General features: G+C 39.7%; 1 protein-coding gene across 1 annotated transcript in view; it reads left to right on the forward strand.

The window, feature by feature from the left end:
• LOC126237003 (regulating synaptic membrane exocytosis protein 2) overlaps nucleotides 1-27,055 on the forward strand; it is a 1,236,422-nt gene that overhangs the window by 445,308 nt on the left and 764,059 nt on the right. Inside the window, exon 7 of the mRNA XM_049946727.1 lies at nucleotides 3,660-3,879. Within this exon, the coding sequence (XP_049802684.1) occupies nucleotides 3,660-3,879 (220 nt within the window). The remainder of the gene's footprint in view (nucleotides 1-3,659; nucleotides 3,880-27,055) is intronic.

Here is a 27,055-nt window from a genome sequence, read left to right on the forward strand (position 1 = left end):
TAACTGTTGATGACTATGGCTTATTCTAGTCCTCAGTTTTGCAGCAACAGTTTCTCATTATCTCCTTATCTTTGTATAACTTAACAATGCAGGAAGAGACAGATGACTGCTTACTGTAAAGAAGACATGTCAAGTTGCAGATGGGCACAATTCAAAGACACTTACATAAGTTTTTGGCCACAGCCTTCATCAGCAAAAGAGAGACACACACCATCCATACACACAAGCGCACATCATGCACATTTGACTGCCAACTCCAGCATCTCGGGCCAGAGTGCCTGTCTGCAACTTAATGTGTCTTCTTTATGGGAAGTACCAATTTGTCTTTCGATACATTGTTGTTATTCCTATTTGGAGTTTCCATTGTTTGTATAACTTAAAACATTTTCAGAGCCTGATTTTTTGTAGTCCGAAATACAAGTAGGTAAACAGCTAAAAACTCTTCATTATAAAGTCTGTTTGTTTTTTGAAGGTACACAGGCACCGTAATCTAAAAATTCTCATGATTATTTTAGTATTGGGTTGTTAAATACTAATGAACCAGAAGTGATTATAAGTATATATTAAATCTGCGATGTATGTGTTTAGAGTTTTGTCACATTTATAGTTCTTAATTGTAAAAAATGTAACAGTTTCATGAACTTCAAGATTTATTGCAAATTATGACTTAAATCTGTTGTCTGTAATAACATGCTAAGCAGTAGCAAGGTATGCTTGTTTGAATGATGAGAAATAAGCCATGTTAATTGTTGAAACTTCAGCGACAGTAAATTGGAACATAAAAAAACATAAATAATTCTCATATGACACAAGTTAGAGATTTCGCATTAGACTTTTCATTCCTTAATATGTCTGTGACTTAAAGATAAACATTTTGTAACTTAAATTGTAATTTTTGGTTACTGATATCATTGTTGTTTTTATGTATTATGTACACTAAGATAATAGATACCTTTGATGATGACTGTAAGTGCAGTAAAAGGCACTTTGTTCATCAACAAACCACATGTTCACCAAAGTTTCCATAGTGAATGTGGCCTACATAACAGTAAACCATCCTTACACAGAATAATTCAGATTTTCAAACTGTTTATGATAGACTTGTACTGATTAAGAAATATTACAGGTTACATGAGACTATTTGGTCATCAGAAACTGTTGTACAGGAGCAAGGGCACAGAGTAAAACCATAGAAATGAGCAAAAGTGGTAGTTAGAAGAGAAAAAAATGAGAATAGGTTAATATAAAAACATTGATGTCCTAGTAATTCATTTAGTAAGTTTTCCAAAATAAATGTTGTTCAATGTTTTTTACATTAAATCACTCTAGTCAAACTGACTGCAATTCTATTTAACTAGCTGTCTAATAGGTACCAAGATCTTTATTACATCTGTCAAGTTAGTGGTAACTATACTGCCCACATAAAATTCTTATATTTCATAAAAATGGACCAGTAGTCCAATCTGTCTCAAGATTCACTTGTTGTTGGCTGTAACTGCGCAGAATATAGTAGGACATATTTAATTTGAAGGAGTTTAAACTGAGTTGTTTAGTGGAATCTGTGAGCCACCTGTTAAGTGAAGTTACTGAAACAATGTAAGTTTCTGAAACAATATAAAATTCCAGTATTTTAGAAGGAAGTGCCAAACATTCAAGACACTATGTTTGTGAATCGAACATTCCATTTATATTTATTGTTATTAAACAAGAAAAGACAAAACCATTCATAAAGCCATAACTGTAACTGCAAATTTATTTTACTGTGGCATTCATGAGAAATGGAAAATGTTAAAGCAAACAGAATTTGTGGACTAGAGAAGCAAATTTAATAAAATTTGACAACTTCACATTTAGAAGAAACATATTTTTTGGTTTTACTTCATCGCTAAAGGATGTTTCTCTCTCTCCGCATTACATTAATGTAGCTTAAATGTGCTTCAGAGGTGATTAAAAGTGAATCATGTTAATAAATTAAATGATGTAGTGAAAGTTGTGGGAAGATGTACTTGAATGAACACTATGTCTGGAAAAAATAAACCATTACTGCACCTTCATCATCAGTGTTAAACAGAGTTCATGTGTCAGTTAACTGTCCCTTTAACATTGGTTTTAACTCTACTGGGAGAATAGAGGGGGCAAAAGTTGAGTGAAAGTGTGTATGTGTGTGTGTGTGTGTGTGTGTGTGTGTGTGTGTGTGTGGGTGGGTGTGTGTGTGTATGTGGCTTCATCACCTACTTTCTTTTTATTTTCAGGTTAAGATCACCTACATCTGAAAGCCCAAAAATGGTACTGAGCTAGCAATAACTTCATATTACTGCAGAATAAAATAAAGAAATGAATACTATAATAATCATCATCCTGCCATTTTTGAAATGTACCCTATGCATATGTGAGACCTATCATTGGCAAAATGTGACCTACCAACTAACTTGTAGCTTATATGTCAATTAGAGGTGGAGAGGGAAAGAAAGGAAAGGGGAGGGATCACTGCTATCAGTTGCAGTGGGACATGATGTGGAATTAGTGGCGACGAGTGAAAATGTGTACCACACTGGGATTCAAACCCAGGATCTCATTCATATAACTTGTAGTTCTTGCCCCCATGATGTTTTGCATCAGCATTAATAATCACAAATAGGTAGTCAATCAGAAAATGGGCATAGAATATTGCTAAGGTTGCTGTGGAACTTAATAGGAAGAACTTGGGAACATGTTTCAGAACAGGACTCATGTGGATCATCCTTGATAAGGGAGGCTATTTAACATTTACTGGCGTTTCCTCTGTGTGTTATTTTCCTGTAGTACCTTTGCCCTTGATTTCTCTGCTACAATCTTCCTCCATTTTTCTTTTTATAATCTCAGTAAAATGTTTATCTCATTCTCTTACCTACATTTGCCGCATTATTTTATTTTGATTTCCCACTGGATCATTCCCTTGCTTAGTTCCTTCTCTTCCCATTTTCTTTTGTCTCCAAATGAGTTTCTCTTCTCCATTCCTCTCTTCATTAGCTTTTATTTTCTTTGCATTGAAAACATGTATTTTTTATTTATGTACTTGTGTCCAGAACATAACATAAACGTGTAATTACTTTCAGTATAACATTCTTCACATATTCCATCTCTTTCCTACATCTTATATATTTATTCCCAGCTTCACTTGAATGTAGCTGTCTTTTTGTCTTATCAGTTAACTACCAGAACTCATTTGGTGTACTCTTGAATTTGAATGTGGACTATTGGTATGTTGCTACTTCTTATTCGGTCTTTGTTCTCCTGGGAAAAGTTGGATGCAGCTTTCCCTTTTGTTAAAATACCTTTGATTTTTCCTAGCTGAAATGAAGGATTTTTATAAAACTTCAAAGTTCAAGATTCCGAGGTATTTTAAATTTGCATGTATTGGTCATGCTTTTATATTCAGTTTATTTATTCCCTTGTATTTCACTTTTTGAATGAAGTGTTGAAAATGTGGACTGTAATTAAAATAATATGCTGCTTGAACACATACATAGTTTTCAGTATTCTCCCCCTAGTTCGATACAAACAACACAGTATGCTTATATTACATAACCATAAGTATAGAATTAGTACTGTATGATAAATGTGATGCTTATTTTTTGTAATGGACAGGAAGTATACAATTGATCCCCTTCTTTTCCCAGCATCCAATGTCATGGCAAGTTAGTGCTGATGGTACACGGATGATTGGTCACATGATACTCAAGAAGACTGCACGTGAAGGAATGGGTCCCAGCTCTTCTGCTGCTATCCTGGGTCTCAAGGTAGTAGGTGGCAAGCTGCTGGAGAATGGAGGGCGGGGGGCAGTGATCGAGAAGGTCAAGAAGGGCAGTATAGCTGATGTAGAGGGGCAGTTGAGGCCAGGTAATTATGTGGAAATGCTTAAAAATGTGCATATTATCCATTTATATGTTAAATTAGTGGCTTGTATTACATGTAATAGAGAGAAAATGTGATACATGCTTATTGTGTGATTTATAACTTAATTTGTATACAAAAGCACCCAAAATCATACTACAGTCATCTCTTTTCGTTCTGTGCAGTCTTATTCTTTTAGAAAACATTATTTTTACCTACTGAATAGTGTGACTGAGTCTAAGCATGTTATGAGGTGGGAAAATAGAGTTCATCCAATATGCCAGAAGACGAATAATTAGTTGATGATTTTTGTAAGCCGAAAGGACTGTAGCAAACCTTATAGAGTTACAAAACAACTAATAGGGATTGAATGCCCAGTATATAGAGCTCTTGAAGTAACAATCATAACATTTCAGTGTTGCTTCTGAGTTAAATAATGTATGTTTTGTGTCCCTCTTCATATGGTGTTTAAGTGATTATTCATTCCCACTTGTACCTTTACCACTTTTCTTAATCATTTCCTTACCTGTAATACTTTAACTTCTACTGAAATGTCAGTCACAAAATCTCAAGAGTCATCATTTCTCTTGATGTTACTAATATTGGAGACATGGAAATAAACAGTACCATTGTTCAGGGCTGAGAACATTGCCATCAACTGCAGAATAAATGTACACACATACATAAAAACACTTATTACTACATTGTCCTGGTCGACTATATTGTACCAACACATGAATGAGGTGATGAGTTTTATTATGTGGAGTGGGCACCTTGAGAAACGAGGTGAGGAGTGGGAGGGGGGATTGGAGGGAAGGGTGGCTAATGGCTTTGTGGTAGAGGCATTGCAGCACTATGTCTTAATTCCTGTTAGGGCATGGGTGCCTCATGGGCTAGCAGTGGCTCGGTAACAACTGTGGAATAGAGCTCCATGAGAGGAAATGTGTGAAACAGAGCATACAAACATGTAATGGCATGCATGCTAATAAACTCAGCATGCAAATGGTGCAGATGGCTGACAACTAAGCACACAGCAACAACATTTGGCTCCCCTACTGTTGCCCACAAATAAACACTTCCATTGGTGGATCTGCCTGTACCGTATGACATGCACACTCTATCACAGGTGTCTAAACTACTATGCTGTTCTACCCATGACAGCTCATCTGCCTCAATTGCAATGTCCACTGATGGGGATACTAAATACCACCACCTCTGAAAAGGCCACATAGAGCTGAAAATGGCCAGGCTTTGGCAGTGACCTCAGCACAGAACTGGAGAGGGAGCTGGCGAAACCAACAGGAGACCAACCACTGAAGGAAATAACGTTGGTTCTGCCAGAAGGATGGAAATACATGGAGACTGTGGCAATGGTAGGTCCATCAGCAGCTTTCTAGAAGGCCACAATGGTGATGCCCCACCAGGGCACAGGTTCATCTGATTTCTGTGATGGGTCAGCTGTTCCCCTCCGATGTCCGTCATATTCAGCTGCCGATCTTTGTGGTCCACTATGACAACTGGTAGCCTACCGTGCCACTGCTGAAAGGACCAGGCCCAAATGGCTGCAGCCCCACAAGGAAAATGCAGCAAGCCACTGTGGTCCATGGCATGTGATTCAGAGTGTAATAGAACCAGGAGACCCACAGCTGGTGCCCATCCAAACATTCCACTGGATGCACCCATTGACCAGTATCGCCTAGAAAGTAGCCAGAAAACTTGACAATGCATCATCTGGGTCTTGAATATACACATGAAGTGCTCCACCTCCAAGTTAGAAGCTGGATGAAATAGGGCAGTATTCAGATTGTGGGTGCCATTGCGGACACAAGTCTTCAGACTTCCATGACACAAATTGTCTACCACTTTTGGATGTGAGTGTTGTAGAGGATTCCTCAATGGCAAAAATAACTGAGAATGCTTGAACAGTGGCAGTCGATGACATGGAGGATAATTTGGCTATGTACAGGAAACTGGGCAACACATCAACCATAAAAAACAATGTGCTGCCCAAAAATGGACCAGAGAAATCGATGTGCACCCTGTTCCAAAGGTGGTCGGGGACTGGCCAAGGAGAGACATGGTGTGGCGGTATAGCCTGATTCTGGGCATAGGATCTGCAAGCCATATGTTCAACATCATGATTGAGTGCTGGCCAGTAGACATGACATTATGCCAATAGCTTCCTATGTGTTATACTCTATTCTGACACATGCAGCATCTGGAGTGTGCAAGGACACAATGCTAGGAAGGATGAACTTTTGACACCATTGCTCCTCCATGAGGGCTCCCACAACAGCATTCAGCAGATCAGCTAGGAGGAAAAATGTATGCCTTGCCTGATCCACACCTGGAGAGTCATGCTCTGTGCAACCAAAATGGACAGAAAACCGATGTTCTGGAGAAGCAGCTCAGTAGCTATGGTGGTTGCAACTTTGCATGCCATCAAAGGAAAACCTGACAGGGTTTGCTTAAGGGTGACACCCAACTCAAATCCGAGAGCCTCCTGTCAATGCAGCTCCAGGTCATCAACAATGGCACACTGAGAAAGAGGACCCACAGTTGGAGTTGGTGTGCGATCCTATCTAGCTGCTTGGAAAGAGGGCCAAATAAGGAAACTAACAGCTTATGATCGGTAACTAGGAGGAACCTTGCCCTGTACATGAAGAAGTAAAACTATTGAACACTGAAAATTATAGCTAGCACTTCCTTTTCCATCTGTGAATAATTTCACTGTGCAGCAGAGAGCATCGTCAGTGTGTAAGTGATGGGCTGTTTGGTGCTGTCTAGGCTCCAATGGGACAGGACGGTACCACATGCCAGGGTTAATGTTTCCCAGACAGGGGGATGAACACAAACCCTGCTTGAGAGACTGAAAAGCCCATTGACAATCTGCATACCATACAAACTTTATGCCCTTCTGGTGAAACCGGTTAAGAGGATGGCAGATGTGCATAACACAAAATCTTTCCTGAAACAGACTGGAACTCCTTCAGGTTCTTTGGTGCTGGCAGGTTGACAAAGGCTTTGATGCAGTGATCCATAGGGACAAGACCGTCCTTACTAAACACATGACCCAAAAAATGCGCTTTTGAGAAGAAAAAAACTGCACTTTTCCAGCTTGCAGTAAAGGCCATTCTCCAGGAAGCATTGGAAAACATACTGAAGGTTTCATAAATGTTCCTACATTGGTATATTCCTGGCACAGATAAGATCCCCAAATGCAAATGATTAAACTGATGAAGTTCAAAAGTGGTGTTAAGGACCAGGAAAGTCCAAGAAATCGCATCAAATGGCAGCTGTCCCCTCCCACCCCCCACCCACCCACCCACTCACAGATTCGCCAACAATTTCACCTGCACAAAAAGGGATATGAATCTCTGACACATTGTGTATTGTCTTTCAATTTAAAATTGCTACAAAGTTGCACACACCATTGGGATTCTGAATCACCACTGAAAGGTTGGCCTCCTGATTCAAAAAAATTGGAGAAATGACTCCCTGATCCTGCCAGCAATGCAGCTCTGCCATTATCTTGTCACACATGGCATGGTAGAGGGAATGGAGCGAGGGCGATAAAATGTAGGTACCTCTGACAACTTAAGAGAAACACATGCCTTCAAATTTTCTGCCAGTCCAAGATATTCTCAGGCAGCAGGCCGTATGACCGCAGTAAGGATTCCAAATTGTAAAAAAGAATGGAATGAGACACTAAACGCACTTTGTCATTGACTTGGAAGCCAAAAACAGAAAAAGCTTTGAGCCCAAAGACATTTTGCACCAGCAGTGAATTTATTACTAACAATGTAAATTGGCATGGCATTCCACAGTCTTGTAACATTCGAGGACAGAGAATCTTTCTCTATAAAGGAATGCACTGTTTAATAGAAGACACAATCCTATGGGGCAGCCAGTGAAACTCTGGGCACCCAAAGAGACTGTACATATCTAAAATAATGAGGCTTACTGATACTCCAGTGTTTACTTGAAATGCAACTTGTTGCCCATTCACTATCAACGTCAGCAAAATGTTTCAGGGCAACATGTGTGGGGCAGCAGAGACAGCCCCATAATCCAGGGAAAACATCAGGTTGCCCATCAACTAACTCATGGCAAATATGCAACAAATAGTAATCGGGGCAGGACCACTGGCTCACCCAATGAGTGGAAGGAGAACAATGCTGAGGACACAAAAACTACAGTGGGCAGTAATTATATGATGTGATCAATGTGAATCTGCTGAGCTTGGCATGGGTGAAGACAGGCTGCACCGCAATGCCATTGCAATATAATTGTGAATGGCGGCAACTCTCAGAAACTCTTGGGGAAGCGAGGCTGCCTGGAGTACCCTGTGGGGCCTGAGGGTGTTTACCATGCACACCTAATTGGTCCACCTGCCAGTTGTCAGGAAGGGTGTCCATTGCTGCTGCTGTAAAGAGTAATAGGAAGTGGACTGAGAAAGGGGGGGGGGGAGGAGTTAAGGTTAAGACAGACAAGAGGTGAAAGAAAGAGATGGATACATAGAGGAGGGAATAGGGCATGGCCAAAGAGGGGATGAAGGAGGAGTTTGACACAGAGGTGGGAGAGAAAGAGATGAGGGAGAAGGAGATGGACAGATAGAGGGGAAGGACGAGATGGATAGAGAAAGGGATGGGAGAGGGGGGAGAGGAGTTGGATAGGGTAGAGAGAAGGGGAAGGAGGAAATATAAGCAACATATGCCTGTATGGGTGAAGTTATGGATAAAAAGCTGTTGTAATAAATTTCATTGAGTAGTGATGTTGTGGGTTACCTAGTTGCATGATCATTGTAAAATCACAACAATAAAGAAGATTCATTTATTTGTCATATTTGTGGAATCAATAATTCACCTTTACTCTGTGATAATTTGCTATTAAAATTGTCCAGAGATCTTCTTGGATCTTTTGATCTGCTTGTTCTGGTAAGTTCCCTTTAATGAAAATTGTATTGCCTCTAAAACAATTTAAATCTTCAATAAACCAATCTAAATTTTCAGAGATAATGTAATATCATTTGCAAGTAAAGAATATAAGTGCAACATCATTTATCAACAACAAGTACATTTGCAATTACATGCCTGCTTAATTGTGTCTTAGTCTACCTTTGGAGTGCAATACAGCAGATCTAATTCTACGTGAATTCGTACCTCCTGAACTATGTGTCATACAATGATATAATATTGCAGATGTGCTCAGTAGTATATGTGAATACTGTCTGCAAACAGTATTGCAAGTAGTCGATAGTTTAGAAATAATACATTAAAATGTCAAGCCTGCTGCTGAAGTTGTACTGCATGAACAGCAAAAAAGCAGTAAGCTATAATGCTTTTTTGTCTCATAATTTTGTGAGGGGTGTCAGGAAGAAAAAGTTTTATAAAGATTTCAAATTATATGTAAATTTGTTGGAAGTCACTAAATGCTCTCATTGTCACATACTGGATGAATGTAGACCAGGTACTCATGTGCTATCAGGTATGGTGCCTCAAGAGAAACACACAGTTTGTAACTATAATGCTTGTGTTATGGTGTTGAATCTTTTGTGTAAGATTATAACTCTTAATGAGAGATTATGGCAGCATTTTAATTTTAAATAATTATTACACAAATTATTGAAAAGCAAATTTTTGTTGCCCCTTGAAGCTGTTAGTTATTCAACCTGCAACTATTACTGGGTTCCATGATAGTTGCATAGTAATATAGACTGCAACCCCCTCTGTGACTGATTGTCCATAATGACCTTGATGTCAACATAATGTTAAACCCTAATCTTCCCTCCTTACTTCTGTTGCCAAGGTCACTAAAAAGGGCCTTATCTGTGGCACTCAACTTGGAAGTAGACCACTTCAAATCCTGGTGCTAGATGAAATTTTTACTGCCAATATTTGGCCAGCAATGGGTGAACAGCTGGTGGCGTAAAGTTCCTGATCGCCAGTCTTTGCACCAATGTCTTGTATTAAATTCCAGACTTCTCTGCAGTGTTTTATGAAGTGAAGGCATGAGACACTGTTGATGGTGATCTGTCCTTCGGATACAACACAACTGTCACTGCTCACCATATAGAGGAAATGTTGATTTGCAGACAAACACAACAGCAAGACTGCTATACATTTAAGCTTTCAGCCAAAAGGCCTTCTTCTAAAGTAGAAAACTCACACTCATTCACTCAAGCACAACTCACACATATATGAATACTGTCTCGTGCCACTGCGGCCAGACTGCGAGCAACTGTGCCTGATGGGAGAAGCAATCCACATGTGTTGGGAGTGAGGAGAAGACATTGGCAAGGATGGGAATGGATAGCAGTTGTAATGGGAGTGTGTAGTGATGTTTGTGGGAGAATTTATGTACATGGTGGGGACAGGGTAGCACTGCTAGGGGCAGCCGAGATATTTGATGGGGCGGGGGGGGGGGGGGGGCGGATGGAACAGAAAAGAGGAGAAGTAATGGAGGTGAAAAAGACTGTGAGTGGGTTTGTGGAATAGAAGGCTATCTAGTGGTTGAGTGGGAGGAGGGAAGGTGATAGGTGGGTGAAGGACAGGGACTAGCTAATGTTGACACCACGTGGGCTTTGGGAAAGTAGGATAAATTGCAGAGAGAGTTCCCACTTGCATAATCCAGAAAACCTGATGTTGGTAGGAAGGACCCAGATGGCACAGATTGTGAAGCAGTCATTGAATGAAGCACACTGTGTTGGGCCATATGTTCAGCAATTGGATGGGCCAGCTGTCTCTAGGCCACAGTTTATAGGTGACCATTCATGTGGACCGACACTTGGTGGTTGTCACGCTGACGTAGAAAGCAGCACAGTGGTTGCAGCTTAGTTATTGGATCACATAATTGCTTTCACAGGTACCCCTGCTTTTGATGAGACAGGTGATACTTGAGACAGAGTAATTGGTGTGGAGGGGGGGGGGGGGGGGGAGGCAGGATGTATGGGATAGCAGGTCTTGCCATGAGGCAAAAGGTTGGCAGCAAGTGTGGAGTAGGGATGGCCAAGGTTAATGTATATGTTTGGTGAGTGGTGGAACACCACTGTGGGAGGGGTCAGAAGGATAGTGGGTGGGGTACTCCTCATTTCAGGGCACAGAGAGAGGTAGTCAAAACCTTTGCAGAGAATATGATTCTGTTGCTCCAGTCCTGAGTAGTACTGAGTAACAAGGGGAGTGCTCCTTTATGGCCAGACAGTGGGAACATGGGAGGTGACCAAGGAGAAAAGGCATGGGAGATCTGTTTCTGTACAAGATTCGGAGTGTAATCTCCACTTGTGAAGGCGGAGAGGGACTGCTTGTCAATACAGATGTGATGGCCATGGGTGGCTAGTCTGAATAGAAAGGACTTCTTGGCATAGAATAGGTGGCAGCTGTCGTAGCGAAGATAATAGTGACAGGTGAAAGAGGAAGGTGGCTTACTGTGTTGTGGAGAACCACCTGAAGCAAATGGAGGAAAAGATGTTGAGGTTCTGGAGGAATGTGCATGGGTGCCCTCACATTCAGTCCATATGATAAAGTTGTTATTGATGAATCTGCACTAGGTGAGGGGTTTGGGATTCTGTGTGGTTAGGAAGTTCCTGATGTTGGCATAGGATGGTGCCATCTAGGTGCCTGTTGCTGTACCATGGATTTGTTTGTGGATGATCCTTCAAAGGTTAAGCAATTGTAGGTGAGGATGCAGTTGTTCATGGTGAAAAATAAGGAGGTTGTAGTTTTAGATTCAGTCAGGTGTTGGAAATGGAAGTGTACAATAGCAGCAAGGCTGTTGGCATTTGAGATGCTAGTATAGAGGGAAGTGGTACCAACAGTGGTGAGCAGGGCACCAAGTGGTAAAGGAACAGGAACTGTGGAGAGTTGATGGAGGAAATGGTTGGTGTCTTTTGTGTAGTAGGGTATATTATGGGTAATAGGCTGAAGGTGTTGGTCCACCAGAGATCCTCTCAGTAGCAGCACACTAACTGGACACAATGGGGCATCTTGGATCGTTATGTTTATGGATTTTAGGAAGCATGTAGAAGGTAGGGGTGTAGGGAGTGGTAGGAGTGAGCAGAGACGTAGACTCAGGAGGGAGGTTCTGGGATGGGCCTAAGGATTTGAGGATAGAGTAGAGAAACTGTTGGCTTTCTGGAATGTGGTCACAGGATCTCTGTAGATGGGTTTGTAGGTGGACAAATCTGACAGCTGGTATAGCCCCTCCACCAGGTAATCCTTGCTGTTTGAAACCTCTGTAATGGAGCATTTATCAGCAAATAGGATTATAAGGTTAGGGCCAGCTTTTAGGTGGTGGATATGGTTCTGTCTACAGGTTCAAGGTTAGGGGATGATGGTGAGGCAAGGTTTGAGATTGAGAAGTTCTGAAATGTTAGCACGTGGTGATTTGGCGACAGTGGGGGTAGGTCATGGTTGGATGGTGGAGTGAACTGAGTCTTACCAAAATTACCTTCCCAACATTATACAGAAACAGAACTCCTGTGCCTTGTCTCTCCATTCACGTGCCATCTCCCATATTTCCACTGTCTGGCGAGAAAGGAGTACTCTCCTCATAGTTCAGTGCCACCCAGGACTGGAGCAACTGAATCACGTTCTCCACCAGTGTTTCAACTGCCTCTCATCATGCCCTGAAATGAGGAGCATCCTACCCATTACCCTTCTGACCCCTCCCACAGTAGTATTCCACTATTCACCAAACTTACACAGTATCCTTGTCCATCCTAATTCCACCCCTACTGCCAACCTCTTGCCTGATGGCTCATATCCCTGTAATAGACCTAGATGCAAGACCCATCTCATACATCCTCCCCTCACTACCTACACTGGTCACAAGCATCACCTATCTCATCAAAAGCAGGGCAAACTTTGAAAGCAGTCATGTGATATAATAACTAAGCTGCAACCACTGTGCAGCTTTCTGTGTTAGCATGACAGTCAACAAGCTGTCTGTCTGCAGGAATGGCCACCAACAAACTGATGCCAAGAGACAGCTGGCCCATCCAGTTGCCGAATTTGCTGCCCAACACAGTGTGCTTCATTCAGTGACTGCTTCACAACCTCTGCCATCAGGGTCCTTCCTACCAAAATCAGGTTTTCTGGGTTATGCAAGTGGGAACTCTCTCTGCACTTTATCCTACTTTCCTGTAGCCCACCTGGCCTCAACATTAGCTAGTCCCTGTCCTTCATGCATCTATCACCTTCCCTCCTCCCACTCCACCACTACATAGCCTTCTATTCCACAAAACCACCCACAGTCTTTTTCACCTCCATTACTTCTTCCCCTTTCTTCCATTTTGCCTCCCCTTTTTGCTCCTGTTCCACCTCTCCACTTGCTCAAACATCTTGACTGCACCTAGCAGCATTACTCTGTCCCCACTCTGTACCTGCATACTCTTACAAGCCACACTATAATCTCCCCAACCCCTACCCTGCTATTCCTAGCCTTCCCTGCCACAGCCTCCTCCTTATCCCCTCCACCCATGTATCACTTCTCTCATCAGACGCAATTACTTACAATCTCACCTCAGTGGCCGGAAACAGTAGCCGAGTGTGTTTGCATTGTGCTTGCATGAATTTATTTGTGTTTTCTCTTTCAGAAGATGAAGGCCTTTTGGATGAAAGATTAAATGTATAGCAGACTTGCTGTTGTGCATGTCTGTAACTCAACAGCTGCTCTAATGGCCAGTTGTAATGTATCCCTTTTACAGTATTGTAGCATGGTCAAGTGTTCTCACCTATAATTACTTACGTGGGAAGTACAGAAATGTGAAAGGTTCAAGCCACACTACAGCAACAGTCCCAAAGGATACGAATGTAAGAAATGAGGTACCAATCCACATCAAGCTTTGGCATGTCTGGCTCACTATGGTGTTGATGACTGGATGGGAGTGGGAAGGAGGAGAGGCAGAAGAGAGGAAGAAGGGGGATAGAAGTATGGAATGAATGAGATTGGGAGCAGGTGAACAACTGTGGCAGTGGGTGTGGGACGGGGGCTTGTGGAGATTGAGGCAAGGAGGATTCTGCATTCAGAGGATGTACTGAAGTGGTAATTATGACCTACGTAATTCAGACAAGCTGATATTATTGGTGCTGGTGGTGGGGGTGATTCAAATTGCACAGTTCATGAAGCAGCCATTAAGTCAAGCTTACTCTGCACAGCAGCATGTTCTGCTACTGGGTGGTTCACTCTGCTTTTGGCCACAGACTTGGGATGGTCATTCATCCTTGTTGATGGACATGCCCACATAAAAGGGTGTGCAAAAATTAGCAGAGCAGTAGTAGGATATGCCTGTTACAGGATTGGAATAGAATGTAGTATGTGGGTTTACAGGAAAAAATCTTGTACCTGGGCCTTTCATAAGGATGTGACCCATGTGGCATAGTGTGAAAGTGGATGGAGCATAAATATGAACCAGGGTGGGCAGTGGAATACCCCCTGGGAGGGGGAGAAGGGTTTTCTAAATATTATCATCATGCCTGGAAAGAAGAAGAACTCTCCAAAGTGGTATTCAGCTGCACATCCAAGCTATGAAATATCATTGTCTACCCGTATGCCACATCTGCTCCCAAGACATTGTGACACAGGCTATAGCCATTATAAGATAATGAAAAATAAACTAGCCATCTGTTTTTTCTTGATCAATGCTTGTTAAATCTTCAGGGAAAACATTTTCCCTCTCTGTTAACAACTGTGTTTCAGCTTAACATATGTTCTAGATTCTGCAACAGAGAAATATTTCAGATGTTGGTCTGTAGCTTTATAATTATGTCCTATCCCTCTACATATAAACAGCTTAATCCATATGTTTGCCACATGCTGGGGACTGTTTTCTGCTTTATAACTATGTTAAGAAAGGGACTATTCTACTGTGAAATTAATATAAGCCTTACAAAGGATACTCACAAGGCTTGTCATTCTATTCATTTGAATCTTGAACACCAGCAGTGCTTAAAGTTTGGAAGCTAAGAGATGAGATACTGGTGGAAGTGAAGCTGTGAGTTTAATTGTGAATTTTGCTTGGGTATCTCTGTTGGTAGAGCACTTGCCTAAGAAAGGCAAAGGTCCTGAGTTCAAGTCTTGGTCTGGCACACCATTTTAATCTACCAGTGCTTTTTGATACGTCAGCTATTTGAGGATTCATGTGTTTGAAAAATCAAACCCAAAACCTGTGATTTATGCTTCCCCTCCTATTTCAACATGAGATCATTCATAGTGTAATTGACCACAAGGTTTCTATCCCTAGAAAATCTTACCTTTGACTTAAATGGCTGAGTTCTATAAGAAATATGTCTCTAAGCTCTAACAGTGCACCATACATAACTCTTGGGGCCCAGCTGCCTGCATTTTCATGCTGACTGGACCTGTTAATGGAAAGTGCCTGAACCACTTTCGTTTTGTTGATGATGTTGTACCCTTTGGTTCTGTTGGAGATAAAAGTTCAGTAGCAAATGGAACAACAAATAGGGGAAAATAGAACCTAGGACTGAAAAACAATTGTAGTAAGTGTAAAATAATGTGTAAACAACTTATGAAATAGAAACTTGCACAAATTAAGAATGAAGTAGTAGAACCATTTTATAAGTTTATTACTGAAGGCAGTTAAAGACAGTGACAGAAAAGGAAATGAACAGAATAGTAGAAATGATCTGTAGTGCTTTTGGTGAGCAAAATAGGGTGTACAAAAAGAAGAGTCTAATGTTTGTGAAATGAACATTTACAATAAGTTTGTATAACCAAAATGACTTATGAAAGCAAAACATGGATGTTTAATATGAAAGCCTTTCAAAAACTATACATGGTTCATCAAACAATGGAAAATTTCATGTTGAATATATTACCAGGAGATATTATTTATTTATTCTTCCAGGGTAAGGGCCACAAAGTTCTCTGTTACATATTTTATCATGACAATTGTTATGGCATTTTTTACAAGAGGCGTTATATAGTCCCAGGATATAACACTTAAAAAAGGGTTATCACAAAAACAGTAAAACTGAAAATACTTGTAACAGACAAAAACAGTGTTTGTATTGGTTTTTAAAAAAATTGTAGAATAAGTCGAGTAATTTACAGCCTGCTAGATTTAAACTGTGGGTTGTGTCAGCAATAGACATAAGAAAACAAACTGGATGAGAGCTAGGAGGAGAAAAATGCCAAAGAACACAAATAACCAAGAGAGTAGAAAAAATGTAATAATATGACACCACTGACTGAAAAACGGAAAGAAAAAGAATTGTAACTGGAAGAATTAGTGAGCATTGGCCTCATTCTTTGATGGAGTCAAATGGTCATAAATGTAAATTTTTTATAGAAAAATTATTAGCGTTACATGCCTCGGTAGCTGAGTGGTCAGTGCAACTGACTGCCGTGCAGAAAACCAGGTTAAATTCCTGGTAATGACATGGATTTTTCCTTGGTGAGAGGATTTTAATGGGATGCACTCAGCCTCGTGAGACCGACTGAGGAGCTACTTGACTGATTAGTAGCAGTTCCAAGGTCAAGAAATATGTCAACAACCAGGAGAGCATTGTGCTGAACACATGCCCCTCCATACCACATCCAGTGATGCCATTGGCAGAGGATGACATGTCAGTCATTCAGGCCCAATAGGACCATCTAGGGCCAGAACACAGAACACTACCTACATCAATGTATTAGGGTGACAAAAGCAAATGCTGCAGCTCTTTCTTAAATGTAACACTATGTTGAATTGTGTGTAGAATGCATAGCTTGTTACAGAGGTGAACTGTAGTAACCAAAAACGTTTTTAGAATGTTTTGTGTAATGGATGAGTACAGCTACTATATTTGACATGAGAGACAATGTGTTGTTATTATGATGAGATGATAGTTATTTCATCCGTGATGTACTGAGGGATGTGCACATTGAGAAACCAGTGTAATAGGCATAACATATGGTAGTCAGATAATTTCTCTGGCTGCATCAATCATAACTGGAAATTTCCAAACACAGAAAAGGTCAAACAGAAGAGCATTCCAGATGTAATGCACCCAAGCATCTGTAGTTAATTTTGACCAAGTTTCATTACTCATACTGTGTGGATTATATAGCAGTGCTGGAGCTACAGCAAGACAAGTTGCTGTTTCACATTGTGCAGAAATATGTAATGTGTGGAAAACTGTCGAGAAGCCTTTACAGGCATTGGATTCAAGCTGTTGTTGATGACAATGACAATGATGGCCAGCTTATCATTATCACCATCATGACAATTATAATGTTGTTTATTTGTTTGTTTGCTGTGTTAACTTATTCTCCACTGACCTTTAATTTTTAATGTAGAGGTGTTGATGACAATGCGACCATGTGCCCTTAGCCCAGTCAATAACAAATCAATTTCGTGAAAATTCTTTTATCTTAAATTTACTGCAAATTACTGCTCTAAAAGTAAACAGTTACAGTATAATATACACCAGTAATGATAGTATGTGTTACATAATTGAACAGTGAATCACAGTAACCAGATTGTGTTTCTGTACAACTACTCCATATTATTGAGCAAGCCTCATTTTGGAGCATGGCTGAAGGAGTCCATTCCATTCAAGAATTTTGTATTGATGTAAGAAGTTGGGTCTAAAAGTAAGGTAATAAGTCCTCTGTGAGAAAATGTTTATTCAAGAAATTATATAAGCAAAGTTACTATAGTCAAAGTCACAAACGATGGTGGGCAAGTTTAGGGTTGTCCTGCACACCTACATCACACTTTCTCCAACAGACAGAGAGCATTTAGTAGTATTCTGAGCACTCTGCTGTGAATGTTGTAGACAGTGGAACCATGAAACATGATTGTAGTGAGTTATTTATCGAATTTTTATTTCATTTGTTGCAAGTTGTCACTTATGGTGGTGATCAGTGACAAATTACACATGAACAAGCAAGAGACCTAATTTACAGAGACACATTTTCTTCAAGTGCAAAGTGTGTGTATGTATATCCTGCAGCTGTCGCTAGGAACTGGCAACAATGCAATCCCTCTTCATGCCTCGACCTGTACAGAGCACCATTGTCTGTGAGTTGGACAATAAGGCTCTAGAACATATTAATTTTCCACATAGTCACCAAGACTGTCAAAGTATTTGTTCTAGTGATCAATCATAGTGATCAATCATTGTGTTGAAATTGGCATAAAAGAAGTCTGATTTCGAGTCTAAGAGACACTTAACAGCAGCCTCCTGAATGGTGGCATCATTTTTGAGGTGGTGGCTAGTCAGGTGCCCCTTTAACATCCAGAGGGGTGAAAAACACTTGGTGTGAGAACCAGGTTGTTTGGAGAGTGTTCCAGTACAGTCTATTGGATATTTTGGATCAAAATGTAAAACCGAGACAGTAAGCAGTCCACATGATCTTGTACCAATATGATACCTTTTGAAAGCAATTATGTCATTTCATCCAAAGTGTGTTTTGTGACCATTCAAGTGCAGGACAATAAATGGCAGCATTTGCAGTTCATTCACGTATGATAAAATCAATTGACAGCAAATCTTGCATATCCCAAAAGACTTTCACCATCTCTTTCTTTGTGGATGTCATTGTTTTGATCTTGTTCCTGGGAGGAGTAGGGAGGGGTGGCTGAATAATATGTCCATAACACTGATTCTTTCATCATCTCAGGTGTTACATATGCACCCACAGTTCCTCTCCTGTGATGATATGGTGCAGGAATGAAACCCTCCACCTTATATCACATTAAATGTTGGAGAAACAACCTCATTCACTTGGGTTTATTATCTCCTGAGAGTTGCCATGATACCCAGTGAGAACACATCTTCTGGAAGTCCCATGTGGTGCACACGATATTCACTACACTGTCGTGGGAGATGTTGATTCTGTGTGCAATGTGGCTTAGATGAATGTGACAATCAGCTGGAACCAACCCCACAATGCAACCTATGTTGTCACCTGAGGTAGACATGCTCGTCCACACTGATGTTTCTCACCTCACACATTTGTTCTGTTCTGTTTTTCTTTCTTTTCTTCTCCCCCACACAACTTTAGCACTTGCAGATTTTTTTAAATTCTCTGTAAACTTTTATTGGTTGGTGATGAATTACAGCTGGGGATGTTTTAAACACAGTGCATAAAACTTATTACACTTTGTACCTCAATCCCAGTCCATATATCTATCATTATTCTTGAATCTGAATTTCAAAGTGCAGTGGCATAGACGCATCCACCTACCGTTAGTTTTTGAAAATATTGGTTGTATCTCTTCTCTATAAATGGAATTTACTTTACTTCCAGATGCTAGAATCATAACCACTTGAAAATGATCATAGTGGTTCAAACCATTCGTGGTGTTTGGAAAAAGAAAAAAGAATTGAATTTAATTCCCATAGGCTATTTATCCATCCTTGAGAGTATTTGTTAGCTGACTTATTGTACCATCCTTGCAAAAGTTTATATTTTTTGAGAGCAGTAAGGTGGCATGGCAAATATTTTTATTAATGAGGATGATATTCTAATTTCTAGATGAGAAATCACAATTGAGTCTGACTGGGTCTTTATATATTTAACTAGCACACCAACAGACTTCAAGTCAGTAGGTTAGGTTAAATTACACATGTCATAAAGTCAACTGAAAAGGGCAGATTTTGTTGATTCTTTGGTGTACATTAAGGAAGGCATAACAGGACAATGTATGAGGAAAATCAAAATGGGATACCAGCTGTAATACAATATTTGGAAATTTTAAATGGTAGGGAATGCACTCTACTATGTAGATGTAAAGAAGAGAGGGACTAAGTATTCTTTTCAAACCACATATCTCTGTTTCTCCTCCTCCTGCTCTTCCTCACCCTCCCTCTGTCTGTCTGTCTTCCTCCCCCTCCCCTTTGTTGCCCAGCTGCCTTCTCTTTGTCGTTTTCTTCTTCTTCTTTAACTTATCCTCTTCCTCTTCTTTTCATCCTCGCCTCTCGTTCTCTGTTTTATCTTGTAAAATACAAATTTTTTGTCCTTTGCTACCACTTTCTTACTATCATAATTTGCATATGGCTTCATTTTGAAGTGTGCTGTTAGTTAAGATTCACAGTATCACTCAAGAATAAGTACAGAACAAGAAGTGAATTTGAAAATTTTAATGACGAAAATTCCACAATTGAGCTAGCAGTGATAGCTGAAGGAGAATGTTTGTTTGATTCTCAGATTATGGTTTAAAATTAGTCTACTGAGATTTTTACATTTTTTTCATCACAATTTTTTAAACTAGAATTGTGTACTTTGATCAGTGCCTGTTTTTGCTGAAAACATCAATTTTTACCAGCTCATTGTAATTTTTTTGTATTCTTCAAGTAAATAAAAGAACATGTTTATGCACATATCCACTTGAGATGATGTGTGGGTTTTGTGCAGAAATATTGTTTCCAGACAAGACTCTGTGATGTTGTTTGTAAGTAAGAAGTACACAGTGACCCACAGGAAGTAGTACATTTTCATTTATTTGTTAATAAGGTGTAACATATATTTGTACTTTTGGACAATTTATCTTTATGTAACACCTGTAAGAATAAACACTTGAGCAAAATGTGCTTAAAACATGTTTCAGTGTGTTAAAGTAAACATAAAATAATTAAATGTGACTGACAGCAAAAAGAAAAAAATATAAATAATTATTTACACCAGCTGTGGTGGTCTAACTGGTAGATCACTAGACTGTAGTCCTGGAAGTTCTGGGTTCAGTCTTGTACAGGGGCAGAAGTTTTTCCTTGTTCCACTTCCCCAGGATGGCCTCAGGCCCACTTAGCCTGCAGTTAAATGAGCACCAGGTGAGCACCATGTATCTTTCTCAAGGCTAAAAGGTGGCTGGGGTCCCAGGCCCAACAGCCTCTCCCTCCAAGTGCCGTGTTGCAGAACAGCTGCATTCTACCTACAGTCAGGCTAATAGTTTAGTAACAGGCTTGTTCCACTGGGTTACCTTCGTTTTTAATTTATATATAACTGTTCGACATGTTTTAGTATTACTGAAAAGCGAAATGAAAGTCCTTTTTTAAAAAGTATATCACAGAAAAATATTTGTGGAAGCTTCTCATTATGTTATCAATCATTTCTTGAGGAATAGCCTCTATCTGTTTTCAGATTAGCACTTTCAACTTTGCATTGTGAAGTCACTGTGAAAAAAAAAATTGTTCTTGAGATGACTCAACAAGAAATATCATGGATTTAAAGATGAAGTATCCTCATTGACCATGGAATATCACCAAATTGTAAAAGTACTCAATGTGGAAAGGGGTGCCACAGTATAGTGATTCAATTATGAGCAGTTTGGGCTGTAGCCTCATATTGCTGAAACCATATTGCATTTAGACTGCAATGTTCCTGCTGCTCTGGTATGAATAAATTGTTAATCATAGTCACATACCAATAGGAATTGATACTCATTGGCTGGCATTTGTCATCTTCAGAAAAATAGGGATCAACTATTCCAGCAGCCTGTCTAATAGCTTATCGAACAATAATCTTTGTGCTACCATATGTATTTTGATGAATGAACTGTGGGTTTGTGTTTCAGTGATACCAAAACTTTTCTTTATTGACAAACTCATTCACATGAAAGTTTACCTCATTAGACCTACTGACTTTATCTCCCAGCCATAACAGTTGAACCACTTGCAGCTTATAAGGATGAAACTGTAAATCACGTTTCACAATTTGCAAAGAGATGCAAAGGATTTGTAACGCAATATTCTGGCATGGCAGCTCATAGGTCACTGTAAGGCTTTGTTACAGAGCTCTGCAAAGTCATAAGACATTTTTGAGTACTCAAACTGTGATTTCAGTCACTTATGCTTCATGTTAGTTTCTGAACCTATCACCTGGATATTGTCCTTCTATCTGTAATATGGAAATGATGGTTTCTTTCGTGATGTATTGCACATTGGACAGCAACAATGCTCTGCACAAAACAGAACTCCTCCACTGCCTCATTACATACCTGTAATAGCCCACATTCCATACCGAATGTTAAAATGGCAGCTCAGTCACTTATTTACAGTGTGAAAAGCACTAGAATTTAGAATTTTCAAAGGTTAAGCCTTCATCTTCAGAATTACTCTACAAGAAACCTCTGAAAGTGACAAATATGTAACATCAAATAATGGAATACAAGTCAACATGCCTTCTTTATAGTGAGGAGCAGTCTGTCCTTTTCATAATATTGTCAATATAAAACATCACTCTTAAAGGTTTCTAGAACAATAATTCTGAAGGTCAAGGCTTGACCTTTGACACACATAAATTCTAGTGTCCGAGCTGTCATTTTAATGTTCATTTTTACAACTAAGACCTCATATCCATTATTGATAAAATTAAAGTTCCGTACTGAACTGAATGGCATGCAATATGGGTCCAATTAGATATGACAGATGACACAAGCTCATAAGCATCCTAGTAGGGTGATCAATTGGAAATGTATGATTTCCTATGGACCACAATGTGTATACTTACATGGATATCTTAAAGATTATTGGTCTTTTATTTTTTTAAAAACTCTCATGTTGCTGCCATGTTGAATACCACCGAACCACAGGTGCATCCCTTTTGGAAGAAAGAGTTCTTTCTGCACATTAGAAGCTCACTTATGCTTAATAGCTACACTTCACAAAGTGCCTCAGAACGTAAATTTTATTATTATTTGTTAATGGTTTAATTGTATGTCAATACAATGTCTGCCACCAGTTTTAATCTATGGTTATGGAGATGTTGTGTTGATTGTGTCATCTGTCATGCATACTACTTGAGTTTCATAGTGTGTGCCACAGATTCTAAGCATCTCAAAGAATAAGCACAAATTCACACTTAGGAGTTAGTCACTGTGTAATGTTACTGACCTGTAAGTATCATTTGAAGCCCAGATTGGTTATGCAGGAAATTCTAAAGCTAAAGTTCAGTCTGCTGGCCCTGTCAGGCCATTCAGTAACAACTGGTTACCAGGTCATCCTCTTCCAGTTGCATCATTTACATGCAGGTGAAGGGCTGTGGGCTGAGCTCTGTCAACTTCCCAAGCTTAGGAGTCACTACTTCTCACTAAAGTAGCTCTTCATTTAGCTTCATGAGACAGAGTGCATTTCATTACAGTTGTTGCACTAAGGAAAGAATCCCTGGAATTACCAGAAATCAAACCATAGTACTCTGCATAGCAGTCAGAATACAGTATATGTAAATGACATGTGCTGTACATGGGAAATGATGTGAGGAAATTTTCAGTGGTATACGTAATACATCAGCTGTTGAAAGTACTATAAGTAAGCATTTATTTTAATAAAGACACTGAAGTAGTTTGGATCAGCTTCCAGTTCAGATTAGTACAGTGTTTATTTAATATAGCAGGCTTGTAACTTAAATTGAGTCACAATGATTCAATGTGAACCTAGTTCTACGTGTGGTATTTTTCAGTTCTCTCATACTACATATCATAATAGCAGCTGACTGTGGCAGTGTCTGCTTTGCCGCTTTACAGTTGTTGTATCTACATGGGAATGAAGTTACCTACAAACTATTTACAAATTGATGAAATATAGCTCAGTTACATTTTCTATAATGATATAGAAAATCTGAAATTACAGTTAATATTCATACACCTTCAGAACTAAAATTAGTTTATTTAACTTTTAAATCAATATTTTCAATAAGATTTTATTCTCAGCTCTTAATTTTATGGGCAGATTTTTAGGCCCAAAAATTTTCTTGCATTCTGTTAAAGCCTGCCAAGATTATTCCAGAAATAAAATTTGTACTTGCTGTATTTCATTAACTAACATATTTTCTCAGAGATTATATTACATTTCTAGAAAGTGAAAAATCACAGCTACGGATTGATAATACTGGATTTTTGAAGAGTTCTTTCATACAAATTGGACGTACTTGCACCCCTTATATGAGCAACAGTTTTGGATGGCAATATTTCCTAAACTACAAAATTATGAAATGAGTTTAAGTGCTTTAAAATAAGGCATATCAGTTGTGTAAAAGAAAATTTTTATTGGGATTAAAATTTCGAGCAACTGCTTGTGGTGTTATAAGTCTTGACTATCGATTACTTCCTTTAATAAAATGTGTCTATAAAAATATTTTATCAGGGTAATCAATCAAATGTATGAAGTCTATATTTAACATTTAGAAGCAGAAAATTACAAATTGGAAAATAATTGTAAATTTTCAGATAATTTTTTATTTGGAATAGACAAGAAAAGGGAAAATAATATTTGTGTTGGAAGTAATAGCAGGGCAAGTGGATCTCTTCTACATTACCATGTTGCAAATGATCTACCTTGATTATGGCTAGGTTTTCACTTGAAATATCAGAAGCAAGAGTAATGATATCCTGCCTCGATGCCTGAAAATAATAATAATCTTGTTTTGATTTTTTAATCCTCACCCACCCCTGGCCAATCTTGCTGTTAGTTTGATGCAGTCCCAATACAACATTCTCTCTTGTGCAAATCTCTACATCTAAGAGTAGCATTAACACCAAACACCCTCAGTTATTTAGGTTAAAATCAACAGGCTTTAACATTTGCTAAAACTGGTCATAATAAACAAATTTTACTGCTGTCTTGACCTGATTTTAACTTAAGTGGAGCACCAGATCACTGCGCACCACAGACAATGTTGTCTACATTTATGATCCTCAGTTATTTGTTGAATATATTCCAATCTCTGCCCTCCTCTACAGTATTGCCCTCTACGGATCCCTCTAGCACCTTGATGTCTCAGCACATGTCCACATGTACCTTTCCTCGCCAGTTATGCAGAGAACTTCCTCGTTTCTTATCTTATAAGTTCACTTAATTTTCAGCAGCCATCTGTTGCACCACTTCTCATGTCCTTCATCTCTCTTCCTTCCTGGTTTTCTCATAGTCCACGATCCTCTTGCATACAATGCTGTGCTCCAGACATACATTCTCAGAATTTTTTTCCTCAAGTTGATGGCTCTTTGCCTCTGCTAGTCTATGTGTTATATTCTTCTTGCTTCATCCACATATGATATTTTCCTTTGAAGGCAGCATAGTTTTTTTCACTTTGTGTACTAAGTTGTTGCAGATTTTGGTATTTAGTCTCATTTTTGCTACTCATAATTACTTTAGCTTTTATTTGATTTAGTCTTAGTCCATATTCTGTGCTCATTAAACTGTTCATTCCATTTGACAGATCATTTAATTCTTCTCCTCTAATGGTTTTGGCAACAAGAGAAGCGGTGCATAACTGGATTGTGAACGTCACACTTCTCTTACTACAGTTGACTTACTTGAAATGTTTAGCTGATCCTCTTCTCTGGACACGTGGCTGCGTCAGTCTCCAGAGCTTCTTCTCCAAAGAAATAATGCTGGTTAGAGGAACTAAAAAAACTCTCTCTCTGTCTTGAAATAACTCAGTACCCTCATACTTTCAGTTCAGTTCAGGTATATTTTGATTTCCACAAGTTTCACATAAGCATACAAACTCTTGCAAGTCAACTGCATTGTTAACCATTAGATACTATTAATTATAATAACATTGTGGTGGGTTTAATAACACCAGAAATTCAAAGACAGGTCTTGCTTCTAGTGAGTTTAACACCAAGATTAAGTAAGAGTCTCTAGACAAATCCTGTTTCAATTGTCTATAACAATTACAATTATTTGGCCACTAAGGAATAACACATAGTTACTCCTTGCACCCTCCATACAGGTTCTATGGCGTGAGCGGCAAACAATTGTCGGCGTCGCTCATCTGACGCAGCTCCTGTTTTCCTGTTACCAACGTCCATCCTGCGCACACAGACATGTGTTGCCACAGGCTCCTACCCTTGTACCACCCCCGGTGTAAAACCTGTCTCATGCACCCTCCCACCGCCACCTACTCCAGTCCTGTAACCCGGAAGGTGTACACAATCAAAGGCAGAGCCACGTGTGAAAGCAACCACGTGATTTAGCAACTGACCTGCCTACACTGTGATGCATTCTATGTGGGAATGACCAGCAACAAACTGTCCATTCGCATGAATGGACACAGGCAGACAGTGTTTGTTGGTAATGAGGATCACCCTGTGGCTAAACATGCCTTGGTGCACGGCCAGCACATCTTGGCACAGTGTTACACCGTCCGGGTTATCTGGATACTTCCCACTAACACCAACCTATCCTAACTCCGGAGATGGGAACTTGCTCTTCAATATATCCTCCCTTCCTGTTACCCACCAGGCATCAATCTCCGCTAATTTCAAGTTGCCGCCACTCATACCTCACCTGTCATTCAACAACATCTTTGCCTCCGCACTTCCACCTCGACTGACATCTCTGCCCAAACTCTTTGCCTTTACAAATGTCTGCTTGTGTCTGTGTATGTGCGGATGGATATGTGTGTGTGTGTGTGTGAGTGTATACCCGTCCTTTTTTCCCCCTAAGGTAAGTCTTTCCACTCCCGGGATTGGAATGACTCCTTACCCTCTCCCTTAAAACCCACATCCTTTCGTCTTTCCCTCTCCTTCCCTCTTTCCTGACGAAGCAACCGTTGGTTGCGAAAGCTAGAATTTTGTGTGTATGTTTGTGTTTGTTTGTGTGTCTATTGACCTGCCAGCGCTTTTGTTTGGTAAGCCACATCATCTTTGTTTATGGTACGTTGATAGAGACACTACAAACAAACACACACACAAATTTCAAGCTTTTGCAACCCACCGTTGCTTCATCAGGAAAGAGGGAAGGAGAGAGAAAGACGAAAGGATGTGGGTTTTAAGGGAGAGGGTAAGGAGTCATTCCAATCCCGGGAGCGGAAAGACTTACCTTGGGGGGAAAAAGGGACAGGTATACACTCGCACACACACACACACATATCCATCCGCACATATACAGACACAAGCAGGAGGTACCACAATAATTCGGTTTACCTAAACAGCGTATGTAGGTCTTTCATATCTTCCTTTAATTTATCAATTAATTTTGAGATTCTATGTATTATCTGACTTCCTTACTTCCTTAGTGTTTTTGCTGTCGCACATTCCAGATTAAAACAGTCGTTAAGTATTTCTTAGAAATTATCTTAGTTTTCATTAATTTTATCTGATTTGTTGATCTGCTGCCTGTCTTTGTGTACAAGGTTATTGTTAAGCTTATTACAGCCCATTTTGTCCTTTGTAAGTAAGTTGTTACATGAAGTGATTTTGTGATCTGTATTAATCTATATGGATAGAGCAATGTGG

Source organism: Schistocerca nitens, chromosome 2, assembly GCF_023898315.1.
Source record: "Schistocerca nitens isolate TAMUIC-IGC-003100 chromosome 2, iqSchNite1.1, whole genome shotgun sequence".
NCBI classification, from domain to species: Eukaryota; Metazoa; Arthropoda; class Insecta; order Orthoptera; family Acrididae; genus Schistocerca; species Schistocerca nitens.